At 42.5% G+C, this 17197-nt stretch overlaps 1 protein-coding gene across 1 annotated transcript in view; it reads right to left on the minus strand.

The window, feature by feature from the left end:
• Nucleotides 1-10540: 10540 nt before the first annotated feature.
• HGD (homogentisate 1,2-dioxygenase) overlaps nt 10541-17197 on the minus strand; it is a 37830-nt gene continuing 31173 nt past the window's right edge. The window contains exons 12-13 of the mRNA XM_037045588.1: nt 13511-13692; nt 10541-10877 (exon numbers count right to left, since the gene is read on the minus strand). Of these exons, the coding sequence (XP_036901483.1) occupies nt 10728-10877; nt 13511-13692 (332 nt within the window). The 3' untranslated portion in view covers nt 10541-10727. The remainder of the gene's footprint in view (nt 10878-13510; nt 13693-17197) is intronic.

Consider the following 17197-nt stretch of genomic DNA (forward strand, 5'->3'; position numbering starts at 1 on the left):
TTTTCTTTGTCTCAGTTTCCTTGCCTTTAAAATGAATATACTACTAATAATATTAAACTCATTACTTAACAAGTTATTACTTACATAGTTTTTAGAACAGAAGCACACATTAAGATCTCAGTGGGTGTTTACTGATATTTTTAAACCTGATAGAAGAAAACTTTAATTTGCATTTCATTTATTATTGACGTCTAACTTCATATATTTTTGTTCACTTGTTACCTGGCTTGTTCAAATCCACTGCCCAATTTTTCTGATGCAATATGTCTTTTTTCTTAGAGATTTTAGGATTTGGAAATGATGAAGATATTAGTCCTAGATCATTGCAGTCTTTTATTGGAAGTTCTTCTAGTATGCCTAGGTAATGAGAAAAACACTTACACTATATCTTTGGTGCCTAATTTTTGAAAGGCAGGACCCAGAGAGGCATAGTTAGATTTTTTGAAACTTTTTATTAACATTGAGAATTATTGCAATGTGTTCTAACGAGTTTAATTTTTAAAGATTTTTAGAAGTGATCTGGTGAGAATAGCAATTGCCACATTGAGTGCTAAATGCTGCCATGTGTCAGACCGGTACTGCCAGCTCTGGGTACTGGGCTTAGGATCCCACTGATGTACACGGCCTCTGTTGGTCTATGGACTCATCAACTTGTTGCAGTCACACCCACTGGAAAGAGTTCTTCAAAGTTTCTATTATCTTCCCATCATTGCTTCTGAGTCCAGGGGTATATGATCTGCCAAACCCAGGTCATGTGCCTGAGTTCTAGCTGCAAGGGATGCTGAAAAAGCAAGTACATGGCATGTTCAGCTCTAAAGTGTGAGGCAGGTAAGGACTTTTCAAACATGACAGTGGTTCAAATGCTGAGCATCCAATGAAGTGGCAAGTGTGTACTGAGGAAGGTAACCAGGAGCCTTTATATTGATGACAGTGGGAACCACTGAAGGTATTAAACAGGAGTAGTAACCTGATTGGATTTGCATCCCTGTAAGGTCATTCTTGATCCTGGAGGATGATCCGTAATCAGGCTGTGTAAGACTTTAGCCAGAAAAGATTGTCAGTTTTTGAGACACCCCTCAGTGCAGCAAAAAGCCACCTATGCCAATCCTGGGATGACTCACTGGGATGTGAACTTGCTGGAAGCTTTATAGAAGTCTAAATGTGCCATCTCTGTTCCCCCTCATGCACACGCATGAGGGGCCAGTCTTCTTAAGTCCTTACCCTTGTATGACATCTCTTCCCTCTCTGAAAAAAAATGTCATTTCCAACAGGCTGGGTTATCTAATTAATATGTGTTTTTTTACCCTTTGTTACCTGGGGTCCTGCCTGGAGAAAAATTACATGTATGCTGTGGCTGAAATCCCATCATGTTCAGTCTGATTTACTTATTTTTTAATCTTTTCTCATTCCCATGGGCACCTGACAAGTCTACCAATTTTGGGGAGATACAGAGGACTGATTATCTATGTTCTTCAGGATTGTTAAGGGGGTATTTGAAGAAATTAGAGATGTGTACAAGAAACTGCCTTGATCAAAGATACACAATTAAAAATGTGGATACTTTAAAGTTAGTAGAAATATAATGCTGTGAGTATTTTCAAAGATGCTATTAGAGGATCCATTTGTACCTGTAATTATGATTGTGATGCTTCTGAAAGTTTCCCCTTTGGCTGCCTTGCTTAGCGTCATTTCTGTAGCCAAGACAGACTCCTTTTCCTGCTGGTACCCTCTGTGGCCTGGAGAGACACCGAGAAGCGTCGTCTATCTGGACACCATCCCAAGAAAATGCGGTGTGCATCAATCTCATTGCCAAGCTTCAGGATTTCAAGGATTAGAGTCAAGTTCAAAGTCTGACCTCTGAATGACCAGGAGGTGAATGGCTAATGAAATATCTGGGATTTTTGGAGCAAACCTGTCACAAGTTCAAATTCATTTCCCCCATAATCACAAGAACTGTTGCCTTACCAATTTTGAGTTAATTCTTCATCACCAGTTGCACTTAAATAATTCATCTCTTATTTGATAATTGGGCTATAGAACAATCTTGGGGATGGGAAAGGAGGCAACTGGCTGAAGCTGCTCCAGATACCAATAGGAGGGACTCAGGCTGCAATATGATACAAAATTGTGGGTAGGAAAAGGTGGTACAGGTCTTTTCTTGTAACTACATTTGCACAATTGAGCACATCTTTTTCCTACTTCTAGTATGTGTTTTATATCAAAAACAAAGTTTTCTAAAGAAGGTTTTATTCATACTTCATATAAGATGGAGACAGCATCAAAGAGTATTATTGTTTTATATGGAGTGGCTTGGGCGAGGGAGTTGGACATGGGGTGGTCGATTTCCCTGAAGCCATCTATGACAAGCTGGAAAGGCAACTCCTCTGAAATCACTCTGCAGCAGGGGTGGCATGCAGGTGATTTGGTCCCATCGGGGCATTTGGGAAAAGACACCAATACAGGTTGCCAGGAGAATGAGCTGCTGTTGGTCTACAGGTACTGGGGATGGTTGGTTTCCTGGGGCCACTGGGGTAGAGGAGCCTATGTCCTATGAATGGCCGTTAGGTCTCCTCTGCATTGATCACTTACTGAGCCCTGGTCATTTACTAAGCATGGAGGATACTAATATGAAGAACATAACAGCTCCTTGGAGGACATCAAAATGATGAAAATCAATTGTGGCAGTCAACACTTATTAAGCTTTTACTTGAGTTCCAGATACTTAGCTAAAGTAAGAGCTTTACACACTTCCCAACATACCTTAAAGATCCCCATCTTATGCAGATGAGATTTAGAAAGGTTAAATAAGTTGGTGGAGTCCTCTAGCTAGTAAGTCTGAGATAGAACTTAAATCTGGGCAGCCTGACTCTGGGAGAGGGTGTGCCTTTAACCATTCTTTGTGAGGGATAAAGGCCAACGCTATAGGGTTTCTGGTACTGAGAAAAGACATCTAATCCAGCCTGGAGGGTTTAAGTTATAACGCCTGAAGAAGTACAATTTGGTAGTTACAAAATAGGCACAGGGAATACAGTGAACAATATTGTAATAACTATGCTGTCTGGTGGGCCCTTGAACTACTGAAGGGAACACTATGTAAAGTATATGAACGGTCTATCTGCTGTGCCTTACACCTAAAATGAATACAAAATAGTGTTGAATGCAAACTGTAATAAAAAATAAACAAAGAAAACACCTTCAAGAGCAGATTCCCGCTTGCACATTTAGTGTTTCTAGCATATTCACAGGTACATAGATATTAGAACTGGAAAGATCTTTAAAGAGCTCCTATTCTTACAGCCTAATTCTATAGGAAAGGTTTGGACAGGAGAAATGACTTGTTCAGCTCTTTAAGGAACTCTGCCAATTTGAGGATTAGGCTTGCAGGTTGTAATAAGAACGGATATGATGGCCCTGGCCCGTGTGGCTTGGTTGGAGTGTTGTCAACCAAAAGGCTTGTGAGTTTGAATCCTGGTCCAGGCATATATGATGCTTCTCTCGCATCAATGTTTCTTCCTCCCTCTAAAAGCAATGAAAACAATGTTCTTGGGTGAAGATAAAAAAAAGATGAAGAACTGCTCTGATGGCCCATATCACCTGTTTGTGATTAGAAATGATACTGTTGGATTGACTGAAACAATTGCTAGCCAACCTCCTTCCCTCATACATAGTAGAGACTTAAAAAGTCATTTTAACAGGAATAGATTTGGAGAGAAATCTCTCTCTGTCAAACATCTGAAGGCAGATGTTTGGAGCATTTTCAGTGTAAAGCAAGTATAGCAGATTTGTCTCTTGGGGCCCATGAGAGTGAAGATATTAGGTTCAAACTGAATGCTTCCTGTATTATTTTTGTCAAATTCTCACAGGAAGATACCCATGCTGGACACTAGTAGCCGTTGCCCACTGATACCCCCTCTTCTCTCTTTCCTTTTGATAGAACCCCATTTTTTAAAGGAGTCTGGTGGAATCCCCTTTATCTGCACCCTGCAATGGAATGATGTCCTGTCTAGGGCAGGGCCTGCCTTGGCCCTGAGCACCTGCATCAGCTCCAGCCACCTGGACCCAAAACTGAAAAATAATAATCTTGTTTTAGTAATCTTTATTAAATGTATGTATAGCTCACATTTATTTTAATGTTTAATATAACAGGTGTTTTGGGTCTTTCTTTAGACCCAAAGTTTGATGATATTTTTGTGACCAGAAACTCCAGTTAAGTTAGGAACTTAACTTGTTTACGTCATTTAGCCTACAGCAAAATTGGTTCTCTACACATCATTTTGTTTAAAATCAGCTTCCAAGAACCTACTGATGAAGTTAAGTGGGGACTTATTGTACTCATATCAAAGCTACTTTATTTATTTTTATCTTTATTGTATTTTTCCATTACCATTTTGTTCCTTTACACCCCTTCCCCCAGCAATCGCCACAATGTTGTCCATGCCCATGATTCCTTTTTCCTTTTTGCTCAATCCCTGCACCCCTAACCTTCCCCCCACCCCACTAATAGCTGTCATCTTGCTCTTTATGAGTCTATCTCTGTTTTGCTTGTTAGTTCAGTTTGTTCTTTAGATTTCACATATGAGTGAAATCATATGGTATTTGTCTTTCTCTGACTGGTTTATTTCACTTAGCATAATGTTCTCCAGGTCCAGCTGTACTGTTACAAAGGATAAAATTTTCTTTTTTATGGCTGACTGTATCCCATTGTGTAAATGTCCCATAGTTCTTTCATCCACTCATCTACTAATGGACACTTGGGCTGCTTCCATATCTTGATGATTGTAAATAATGCTACAATGAACATAGGGGTGCTTATGTTCTTTCAAATTAGTTTTTTGAGCTCCTTCAGATACACTCCCAGGAGTAAGATCACTGGGTCAGAAGGCAGATCCATTTTTAATCTTTTGAAGTTTCTCCAAACTTCTTTCCACAGTGGCTGCACTGATCTCCATGCCCACCAACAGTGCCAAAGGGTTCCCCTTTCCCCACATCCTTGGCAGCACTTGTGGTTTGTTGATTTATTGATGATAACCATTCTGATGGGTGTGAGATAGCATCTCATTGTGGTTTTAATTTGCAGTTCTCTAATGGTTAGAGATGTTGAGCATCTTTTCATATGTCTATTGGCCATCTGTATGTCATCTTTGGAGAAGTGTCTGTTGAGGTCCTGTGATCATTTTTTAATTGGGTTGTTTGGGGGGTTTTTTTGGTGGTGTTTTATAAGTACTATATGAATTTTGGATATTAATTCCTTATTAGATGTTATCAGCAAATATGCTCTCCCATTCTGTGGGCTATCTTTTTATTTTGTTGATGTTTTCCTTTGCTGTGCAAAAACTTTTTAATTTGATTTAGTTCCATTTGTTTATTTTTTCTTCTGTCAAAGCCATTTTAGATTCTGTCTTAACTTTCACTTTAATTGAGTTATTAATATGCATTGTTGAAGTCTTAAATTGAGCTTCAATATGGTTTTCTTGTTTTAAGACCTAAAAGACGATGAGAAGGAGGCAGTGCCTTTAAACTTCCCATACTTCAAACTTCTGTTATTTATTGCATTAGAAGGGTATCTTCAGCTAAATGCTAGTTTATTTGGGGGCAAGAACCTTTGCTTAACTCATCCGTGTCTGCTACAGTAAGTGGCATGGTAGCTCCTTTGAGTCACTATAGCAACAGTAAGAAATAATGCTGAAAATAGTTAATATTTGCCTGTGCACGCTGTGCCAGAAGCAGCGTGGGTGCCTTTAGAGCTTGGTCTCCTTTAACCTGCATCAAATCCCTATTAAATAAATCATTTCCTTCTTTCAAATGAGGAAAGTGAGGCTTACAGAAGTTAAGTCACTTGTTCAACCTCATTCAGCTATGAAAGCGTGGTCTGGACTCCTTAGTTACTACACTTCCAAACAAATTTGTGTCTAATGATCATTATATTAATCAGTATCTAATAATCATACTAAAAACAAACATATCAAGGTCAAAATATACCCCCAAAAGAAAAAAAAAATCTCTGAATAATAGCTACTTGCCTTTCAGTGCTTATTATATGACAAGTACTATTCTAAGCAATTTATCTACATTGGTTCATTTCATACTCACACTAACACTGTGAGGTAGGTACTATCATTATCCACATTTTACAGCTGAGGAAACAGGCTCAGAGAGCCTCTGTGTAACTTGGTCAGGGTCACACAGCTAAGAAGGGATAGAGCCTGGATTTGAACACACTACCTCACAAACACAAAAATAAGTTTGGACATACTTCAGATTAGTAATGCAATTATTGAAGTGGATTATATAGACTTGAAGGCTAGCTGATCACTAAATATAAGACATTTAAATGTCAGCTCTCAAACTCCCTTTTTTCAAAATTTTCATTTTAGTTGTAAAATATCTTCCCAGAAAGATAAAGCCTCAGAAGTGAAAACTCTGTCATCACTCTAGAAAACCACAACATGGAAACCGTGCATTAACTTGTAACTTCTAAACAGTTCACACCTAGGCCTTGGGTTTCCTAATTTGCTGCTTCTTCTCCCCACACCCCCTTGGGCTCCCCATCTCCACCCCTAGGCATCCTTGCTAACCAGGTGCTTTCTGGCAGAAGGCAGTGCCCCTCCCTACTGACCTTAGCCTGCTTTGCCTCCTCAGTGGTCTCATCCCAACCCATTCCATCTTTATGGAAACCTTGGGAGCTTTAGGGATATTTTTTCACCTCCTTCCTGAAGACCCTAGGAAATCCTGGTTTGGACTAGGATCTGAGGTTGGAACAAAGGGTGTTTGGGATACTGATTTTAAGGTAATTTCCAAAACAGTGGTCCTCAGTCTTGCCTATACAATTGTGATCACCTGAGCAGTTTTTTAAAAAAATATTATTTGAGTTCCATTCCTAGTGTTTCAATTTAGTTGGTCTGAGATATACCCTGGGCACTTGGAGCTGCCGGATCTAATGTGCAGCTGAAGCTGACAACCACCGGGTAAAGAGCAGGGTTTCTCATCTTCAAAACTATTGACATTCAGCACCAGCTAATTCCTTATAGAACAAGTTATTCCAGATAATTCCCTTGTAGAATGTTTACCTGCATCCCTAGCCTTATGCCCCTAGACTTTGCCAGATGTTGGGGGTAGGGGTTGTAAAATCTTCCCTGTTGAGGACCACTGGTCTACAGCTGTTACTAAGTAGCCTTGGATGTGAGAGAAGTCTCTCAAAAAGAAAGAAAGAAAAGCCTGGATTCTATTGCAGCCTCTCTAAGCGGAAAATACATAATGATGCCAAGGGGACCTGGCAGAAAGCCCTCCCATCATTGGAGGAAACCTCATCAGGGTGCCTTCTCCCCATTTTTATAAAAGTTTTTCTATTTCTAAGCAAAGAGGTAATGTATTTTGGGGGAGCCTGAGAGAGGAAGGTACAGTAAGTGCTCAGTTAACATTGTCAACAGGTTCTGCAATTTGAAGTCATGCAAATAATTAAACCAATTTCACCAGAGGCTAATTTGGTATAAACAAGAGTTAAGTTCCTATGGCAACTCCTCAACATAATAATAAAACAGCATCGAACGAAATGATGATACTGGAGATTAGGGAATTAAGGAAATGTTACAGATCTTTCTAGCTTATCTGAAGCACAACAAAACTAAATCTTTTTTAGTTAGTGGGAACAGCCTGGCTTGGGTGAAATACTGTGTCTGGCTGACAAGTTGGTGCCAGCAGTGGAGACCAAGTATCTGGCTTTGGATGCTAAATGGATGTAAATCCAGAATTTCGCCTTAACTTTGCTGCCAAACTGATGATAAAATGAACGTAAAGAGGTGAGAGTCTAGGTACGTATAAAGAAAGGTAGTGTTAGATAGAGCTCACTATGAAAAGGCCAAGTTTGGGAATGAAGTGTTTTAGTGGTTGTCTTTGTTTGGGTTGTTTGGGCCTAGGAAGCACCAGAGGAGAGTGGGGAAGTGAGCGGAAAGGAAGTCAACAATGTCGTGGACTCATGGAGCTTAATCTCAATGGACGTTGCAGGGAGCCAGAGTCAAATGTGAGCCTCCAAGATACGGGGAGAGAATGGGTGTTTTTAATCCACTGATTGCCATTGTCACTGGTTGAGGGCTGTGTGCATGTCAATTTGATCCTCAGCACTTTTGCCAGGTTCCAGTTTGGGCCACAGGCAGAGTTGCTGGTGGGGTGCCAGCAACAGGAAGCACTTAGTCGGCACTGGGTGGCAATTGCTGATGGAAGGTAGGTTGGTGGGCCACTGGCAGCGCCTGCTACAGTGATCAACTTTAAATTTTATTTTAAGTTATTAACTGTTTTACTAGTTAACAACCTTGAATTTTTAATGAAGATTTCTTTATATTAAGGAACATTGGGAAGGCACACTAATCTCTGCCACCCTCAAAGATACCTTCAACTTATTGTCTGGGACCATGAAATACTGTCAGAAAACCAGCAGCCACCAGTCTCGTTCTCAGCTCCCCTTCCCCTCACCCCTTACATCCAGCCCATTAACAAGTACTTCCAGGTTCACTGCAAAACACTTGGGAATTCATTCACCTCTGTCTCTGCTGCCACCTCATTAGGACAATGTTGTCTTTTTCCTGGGCCATTGCAATGCCTCCTGGGCTCCCCAAATCCACTTTCCTTTCAGTTTCTTGAACCCACAAGGCTTCTTGGAATTCTCCTCCTCCAGACCCCACTCAAACCCAACTACACTCTTCCAATAACTTCCTTCCTGTCCTTTAGGTCTGGCTCAATGTCACTTCTTCATTAAAGACTTTCCTCTCTAGAGAAAGATGTCCTGCCTTGGCTTGTGTGTCTCAGTGGTTTGAGTGCTGGCCTGCAAATCAAAAGGTTGCTGATTCAATTCCCAGTTCAGGACACATGTCTGGGTTGTGGGCCAGGTCCCCAGTAGGGAGTGTGCAAGATGCAACCACACATTGCTGTTTCTCTCCCTCTCCTTCTCCCTCCCTTCCCCTCTCTCTAAAAATAAATAAATAAATAAAAAATGTTTTAAAAATCTCCCCTTCCCACTCATTATTTTTAACTCAGTTTCTGTTTGTTTTCTTCTTGGTATTTTTAAAAGATTTTAGTTATTTATTTTTAGAGAGAGGGGAAGGGAGGGAGAGAAATATCAGTGTGTGGTTGCCTCTCATGTGGCCCCCTTTGGGGACCTGGCCTGCAACCCAGGTATGTGCCCTGACTGGGAATTGAACCAACGACCCTTTGGTTCACAGCGTGCACTCAATCCACTGAGCTACAGCAGCCAGGGCTCCTCTTGGCATGTTTCGCAATCTGTAAATGTGTTGTTTATTTCACGTGTTTCACTCTCTAGAATGTAACCTCTGTAAGAGTAAGGAACATACATGTCTCGCTTGACCATCACAGCCTTCATAGGCTTGCCATATTTATTTAGCAAATAAAAGTACAGGCTTCCCAGTTAAATTTGAATTCCAGAGAAATCCTGAATAGTTGTTTTAGCATAAGTATGTCCAAAGGACATATTCAATTATTCAGAGTTTATTTGAAATCCAAATTTTATTGGGAATCTTGTATTTTATTTGGCAACCCTAGTTCCCGGGCCCTGATACATTGGCTGTCTCTCACTATGTATTGTTGAATAAAAATCTGGTAGCAGCATATCAAAATTGCTACGGTGGCAATAAAGTGGGGGCAATGTGCTAAACCTACAGAACTAAAGTGAAAAATACCACTTCCCATTCCTTTCTCTTCTGATGTGCCTGTCTCCTCATACCAGGAGAATCCCATCAACTCACCTAAAGTCCTGGGCAGCCCCGTGTTCTGGTGGGGACCGGCCATGGGAAGGGAGATGCTAGAAGCAGCTTTCCTGCCCAGCACTGCCTCTGTCTTGTTGTGGTCTGAGTACAGGGACCCTTGGGCTTCTTTGGCCCAGATCTCCCCAGACTGTCAGCTCACTGAGGGAAGAGACAACTCTCTTTTCAGTCATTCATCCCCAGAACCTCACTCTGTAGCTGGACTCATAGTAAGGACTCAAATCATGGCTACCTAATGGACTGATAAGTGAGAGAATAGTAGGGTTACTAACTATCCTGCTTGGGTTGGGACTGAGGGAGTTTTCTGGGATGTGGGGCTTTCAGTGTGAAAAAGAGGCCAGTTGGTACCCTCAGTGAATGATGCTCACTCAGTGACTGGGCTTCTTCCATGATCACTATATGGTCTGCTACATGACAGCTGGCTGACCTGGATCCCCATCTGTTTAAGGATGACATTAGATGTTTGAAGTCCTGCTGACACAGCTTGCTTCTCTATGCCTGAACTGCCTCCTGAGGCCTTTGCCTTGGCTTCAGCCTAAACTCATGGTCCTTATGTTGGCCTGTCCTTCCTTCCTTGTGACTTGGTTTTTTGGTCTGTGGTAGATGTCCTGCACCCGTGCTTCTAGAATAAAGGCACTCAGGTGAACTGCGCTTCTAGAATAAAGGCTAAGCATATACAGATAGATCTCGGTCCAGTTGCATGGACTCTAGTCCTGGCTGTTACAGGTTTGCTGTATCAAGTGCTGATTATGACCAATTGCCACTTCCACACAACGCCAGCAAGTACTTATTGAGTAATTAAGCTGACAGACATACAAATTTCCAAATACATTTCTATAGATGTCTCAATCACTTGACAATAAAAAAGTGAATTCTCACTTTAACCCACCTCCTCCCCTAATAGTGCCCGAAGTCGTGCGATTTTAAAGGAACAACTCTGGTAGCAATGCTCCAGCCTCAGTTAGGTCCTGCTGGGTTCCTGGAATTGGGTGTGAAGCGGCTCCTGAGAGGCTCCCAGCACTTGTAGTAGTTCTCATCCAAACCAGGAGAGGTCTTGAGCCCCCACTTGGTGACGGCCATACTCAGAGAAGACTCAAACATAAATGCCTGTAGGGAATGACAAGAAAGAAGAGGTGAGGAGGATAACAAAACACATTTGATTAGATGTCTCGAGAGCAGATGGGAGCAGGCAGATCTTTGAATAATAAATCATGTGTGCTAGCATGGCGAGGAGAGCGGGCCCACACCCTGGGTTCTGGCTCTGACCGTAAGGTCTTCCACTTGTAAGTGGAAGATACCTTGTACAAGACCCTAAACTTCTCAGGGCCTCAAGTTTCATTCTATAAAGTGAAATCAGGCACGTAAGCCTCGCATTATCCTTGGAGCATTATGGAGCTAAATTTGCTAGGTCCAAAAACAGAGGCGGGAGAGTCCTAGTAATATTCATCTTCTCAGGGGCGGTTACTTCCTGTGTCTATGTCCTGGAGAGGGAGGCCACCACCCTCACTTTGCGGAGGTGAAAACTAAGTTTCAGAGCTGGGAACTGGCTTATCTGAAGTGATGGTAACAAGAGGTGGCAGAGCTGGGGTTTGAGTCTCTCTTTCAGGACCCTGAGCAAGAGATGAGCTGGGAAAAGGAAAAGGAGGAAAAGAGAGAGTGGGGAGGAAGAGGGGAGTAGGAGGCAGGAATGGCTGCAGCCGCTTCAGAAACCCTGCTCCGAAGGGAGTGGAGGGCGGATGCCCTGCTGGGCCCAGGAGGTTTGTGTCTGCAGCAGTGAGAGAGTGTTAAGCGCTGTGTGCATTGTAGACATTCCAGCTTCACTGAATACTGATTTTGCTATTCACTGTGGCTTCTCAGAGTCAAAAAAAAACAAAAGAAAATCCTGTAATTCTTTTGTATTCACACTAATGGAAATCTAAAAAATATAGATGGGCAAAAGGAGACTAAATATATCCTGCACCACAATCTGGAGAACCCACATTAATGTTTGGTGTCTAATACACATCAACTTCTTTCTGCCCACAGCAGTGGAGATGAGTGTCCCTGCCCGACTGCCCACGACAGGCTTGCTGTGAGGACTGGACGAGATACAAGTAAGTGCCCTCCACGTTATAAAGCACTATACTGATATTCAGGTTGTTATCATGGCCATTATTGCTGTCTCTCTGCTGACGGCTTCTCAGGAGACTGGCTGTCTGACTGGAGTAGAAAACCCCATCTCAGCTGAGCTATGAAGACAGTATTGTATGAAGTTAATTTATTGCAAACTGGAACACGAATGAGACATGTCGTTGGGCTTGGGTTCAAATTATCTAAAGGGAAACGGTGAGGGAGGCCCAAAGTTAGGGCTACATGAAGTGCTGGGCCCTCTCCCACCAGGTAGCATGGGCTTCCTGGTTGTGCAGGACTGTCCAGCTCCCGAGCCCCCACACAGAAAAGCTCTTTCTCATTAGTGCTCTGAGCCCTAGGCATCACCCAAAGTCTTGCTCTGGCAAAAACACCTCTGGCCTGTGCCTCACTGTGGCAGAACATTGCTCTCTGGACACACTGACTACCCCAAAGGTTACTGAGTAGTCACTGTGGAGTAGCCTGTGCACCCCCATGAGCCTCCAGAGGCAATAGCTTAACTAAGATTCTCAAGCCATGTGTCACAGAGGAGCAGTCTCTACAAGGGCTCCGTAGAGGCCCTTGCAAGGGGCAATGCAGTTGAGGTGAAGCAGATGGGACTCTTCTCAGACTTCCCCTGCAAACCAGCCCTCCCAACCCTGGCCCTAGGATTTGGATTGAAAGCAAATTGCACTAGACAGAGGGACAGACAATGCTCTGTGCTTAGTTAGTTTGCAAACTGGGCATGGAGTTAGGAAGGTCTGTGCTATTGATTTTAAAGTCAGGTAGCATTGAAGGCATTTGTTTAAAAATGTAATGCAAATTTGCATATAATTTAGTAAAAAATTACTCCTAGTGGTTTATAAACTCTACCTCCAAGAATGCAAAAATAAAATAAATCAAGTACCACAGCCATCTGCAATTGTGTCCAGCCTCGATGTTTACAACCCGACACAGGTGGAATACAAAACAGGTTTTAAATCCCATTGGTTTCATCCCAGGCCAAAGGAGAGCAAAAGAAAACGAGCAAAGAACAGAGAACCGCTGCTCACAGTCCTGACTGCAGTGACACAAACCCTTCCAGACCCTCCCTGGTTTGACATCCTGCAGGAAGTCACATCCTGCATCCTCTGCTACTGTGGCTCTAGACGAGGATCACTTCAAAAAGCATGAACTGACTCTGAGACAAAGCATGCATACACAGGGCTACATGCTGGTAATCGAAGACCCTTTCCATAGTATTAATAATACCCTCTCCCTTACATTTAACAGTGCTGGACAGTCTGTGAGGTTAAATTACAGCCACCTGCTGGCTTGGTTACCATACCCAATCTACAGATGGGGAAAATAAAACAGAGACGTTAAGTGACTTAGTCAAAGTCACACAGGAACTAAGAGCTAGGATTTGAACCCAGGCATGACTCCATGTCCAAAGCTCTTTCTACACTTACTACATTAGGAGCCTAGTAAACACGCAGGGGTGTGTGAATACACACATGGGAATAGACACACAGACACACACTCTCCTCTCCCGACTCCTCCTCTGTGACTTTGGAGAAGTGAAAAATAAACAGTTCTCTCAATAAGACCGGAGAGTCCAGAGGCCACCAGGGCCTGGCATGTAACTCGCTCACCATGGTGCCATCAGCAATCCTCTCAGGTGCCAGCTTGGCTTTGCTGGCCTTCTCGAAGCAGTCGGCGTCCGGCCCATGGGGAGTCATGATGCTGTGTAGGCTGCCTCCTCCTGGCAGGAACCCGCCTTGCTTTGCCTCATAGTGGCCTTTGATGAGCCCCATGAATTCACTCATGCAGTTCCCTGGGAAGGTTGAAGCAGTATTACATTTATTACTCAAGGCAGACCTGTAAACATTGAGACCCTTCAAACATTATTTCTGCAGAACAACAAGAAGATAAGATTCTCCGATACATTTTATTAAGATTAATAAAGAATACAGATTGAAGAAAAGCAGCACAAACATTCATTAGTGTGGAATTCTTGGCAAGCTCTACTCCCTGGACACGCGGATTAGCAGAGGTCTTCTCTTCTACTGCCCGAAAGAATTTAGGCCATATCTAAAGAAAATCAGACCTCAGAAAAGAATTTTTTTTATTAAAATGTAAATTATAATAAAGAGTCGATGTACTCCATCATTTAGCCTTAACAAGCGTCATACCAAAAGTACCTTTTTCTGTGACTGGGTGCCTTCCTAGACAGCCCCACGGTAGGATGCCTGTCACCACGCTTCCGGTCCCCAGTCCAGAACACTGAAGTGGGTGGGTGTGTGTCGACAGAGGAGGGTGTAATAGATGCTATATTCCAACACATACTGTATTCTATATCTGAATCTGATACCGTCTTATTCTTCTAACCTTGAAAATGGCTGTTAGACTCATTCTTTTCTATTTCCATTGACACTATCCTCATAGAATTCTAAAATCTTGAAATTGGAAGGGATCCTAACTTCTACTCAATACAGAAGAATTTTCTGTATCATTGCTGGCCTATTATCTCCTGTGCTTTGCTGGCCTGCTTCCTGTGAACGCAAGCTCTCTTCTCAAAAGAGTTACCTGAGCTCTCAACTACCCAAGGCCTCTACTCAACAAAACGCAGGGTGTTAAAGAGATCTCTCATATTAAATGGAAATTTGCTTTCACATAAATTAAATACATTGGTCCTAGTTGTGTTTTCTTGAGTCACACAAAATTTGACAATAATCATGTCCTCAACTCTTTCAAAAGTATGTTTCTAGTGAAATAAAACTTTTTGTTAGAATAGCAACACATTCAGAGCAAGAATTAAAGTAATAGAACACCTGGGTAAATTTAAGTGACTTTCCATTTGTCCACCCGCCTACTCATCCATCCCCCCCACCCCCGCATCCATCTGTCTATTCATCCATCAAATATATATATATATTTGGACACTGTGCTAAGCACTGACGGAGATGCATAGGAAGCAGCCTGTCTAAAATTATTCATATTCTGTTCCAAGACAGTGCTAAGAGTACAAACCATGAACACAGAAGAAAGATATGGCAGTGGCAAAGCCACACATTTAACATTATTAATGCCCCACCCCTCTTCCTTGCTTGTGAGGTACAGCCAAACGGTAAACTAAGCAGCCATACCCACCCTGCACAGATGACCAAATGCCACTGCAGGCCCCTGCAAAAAGGTATGGCCCAGGTCATAGCTCCACATGTTTCCCCATGAAGCAGAAACAGAGGAAGAGACACGTCTATGACCATCAAGTGTTTCTATTTTAAAAGCTCATGACTTAAATATGTAGCCACACCCCTCACACCAGTGTGTGCCCTCAGGGTCACCTCCATGGCCTAATTTTAAGAAGAGGGCAACACAGAACTCAGCTTTGATCTAAATACGAGTTTAGGTAGCAATGGGTTTGGTGATGACACTTCTATTTGATTTTCTGTGATTCAAATGGCTGTGGGGTGTAGACCTTGCCTTTCTGAGTCATACTGAAACCACTGACCAAGGCACAAGAGATGATCAGAGACAGTATTTCTGCACAAACAATTCTCCACTTTTCTTATGAAGTCACATCAAAGTAGCAACGATTTTGATTTTTGCTAAAGCAATATTTTAAATACCACCAGTAAAAAATCATTTCTAATTTGGGGTTCTGTGATTTTGCCAACTAACTTGGGGCAACCATGCATTTCCTGAGATCTGTCTATCCAGGGCCCAATTTATCTGAGACTCTTTTAAAAAGTTGTTAAGAAGCATTTCACAAGGCCATTCGTTTCAGGCAATCCGAATGACAAACCAAGATCAAGGAGCGGGTTGAGAGCTGTGGCGTAGCAGCAGCCTGGCCCAAGTCCTGCTCTGTCACTCTCTCCCACCGTTTCTTCACACGTGATCCATACCATGTCAGAATTCCTTGACTTATAAAAGGCAAAATGCAAATTCTGAGGTTACACCTCAATACTGACTAATTGCATTCTCTGGGAATACACACTGGGGAAAAAAAAGGCATTCTAAGTGATTTTCATGTCCCCTAATGTTCTCAAACTGGGTCCCTGGAACAGTAGCATCAGCTTCACGTGGGAACTTGTAATAAATGCCAACTGTTGGGCCCTACCCTGAACTTTCGGAATCAGGAAACCTTGGGGTGGGCCCAGGGACGTGTGTTTTAACGAGCCCTCCAGGTGACTCAACAGCATGCCATTCCTTCAGGCACTTAAAGGAACCTGAATACAAGGACTCTGTGAGACAGTGAATGACGAGAACTAGCTCGTGAGGCACAGGCTCTCAGCCAGAGCAGCTCTCTCTCCTGGTCCACAGGTCCTCTAGAGACTAATTTACAGGAGAACAGTGATGGACTTGACATTCTTCAGAAAGGACATAGTTTGTTACTACTTTACTCACAAAGCATCTGGGGCCTTTGCAGTGGTAACTAATTGTATCCTTTCCTTAATCATAATGGAGTCACCTGAAAAGATGCTGGGATCTGACCATGAAGTGGCCTTCTATCCTGTCAACCTCTGCAAATGCCTTCAGTGCATCTTCCCACCCTGGTGAGCCCTGGCACCCCGGGGCTGGTATTACGAGGGGAGTCTCACATACACAGAAGGCTCTGAGGTTAGTTAAAAAAAGGATTAAAAAAATTTTTTTAGATTTTATTTATTTATTTTTGGAGAGGGGAAGGGAGAAAGGAAGAGAGGGAGAGAAACATTGACATGAGAGAGAAACATCAATTGGCCACCTCTCGCATGTTCCCTGATTGGAAATCAAACCAGAGAACCTTCCCTTCGGGGAATGACGCCCGAATCCACTGAGCCACACTAGTCAGGGTGACAAGGATTTGTTATTAAGAATGTCTCAGCTCAGAACTTTTCCAGAACTCTATGTACAAAAATGTACTCTCCAGGAGGTGGAATTGTACACTGACCTTTAGGTTGCATTTTCAGCTAGCTACTGCACAACTAAAAATGCCAACCTCACTGGGTACAGCTATGAGGTAGCTTATTCTTGTGATACATTCACGTATTAAGTCAGTATTTATTCGGTGTGTATCATGCACCAGCATGGGGCTGGCCACCTCAGTCCGTGGTCATGAGCATCGGCTCCGGCATCAGATTGCCTGCGATTAAATGCTGACTCCACCACTTAACTAGCTGTGTGGCTTTGAGCAAGTGTCTAACCCTTGTCTCAGTTCCATCCTCTGGAGAAAAAAAGGGGATAATGATACTACCTATCTCTGACAACTGTTACGAAGATGAAATGTTAGTACTTTTATAGAACAGAGTCATAAAAAAGCCAATAATTGTTAGCTGTTAGTAATAGTAATATTAATAAAA

Source organism: Sturnira hondurensis, unplaced genomic scaffold (genome assembly GCF_014824575.4).
Source record: "Sturnira hondurensis isolate 20B ecotype Veracruz unplaced genomic scaffold, ASM1482457v3 Scaffold0004338, whole genome shotgun sequence".
Lineage (NCBI taxonomy): Eukaryota > Metazoa > Chordata > Mammalia > Chiroptera > Phyllostomidae > Sturnira > Sturnira hondurensis.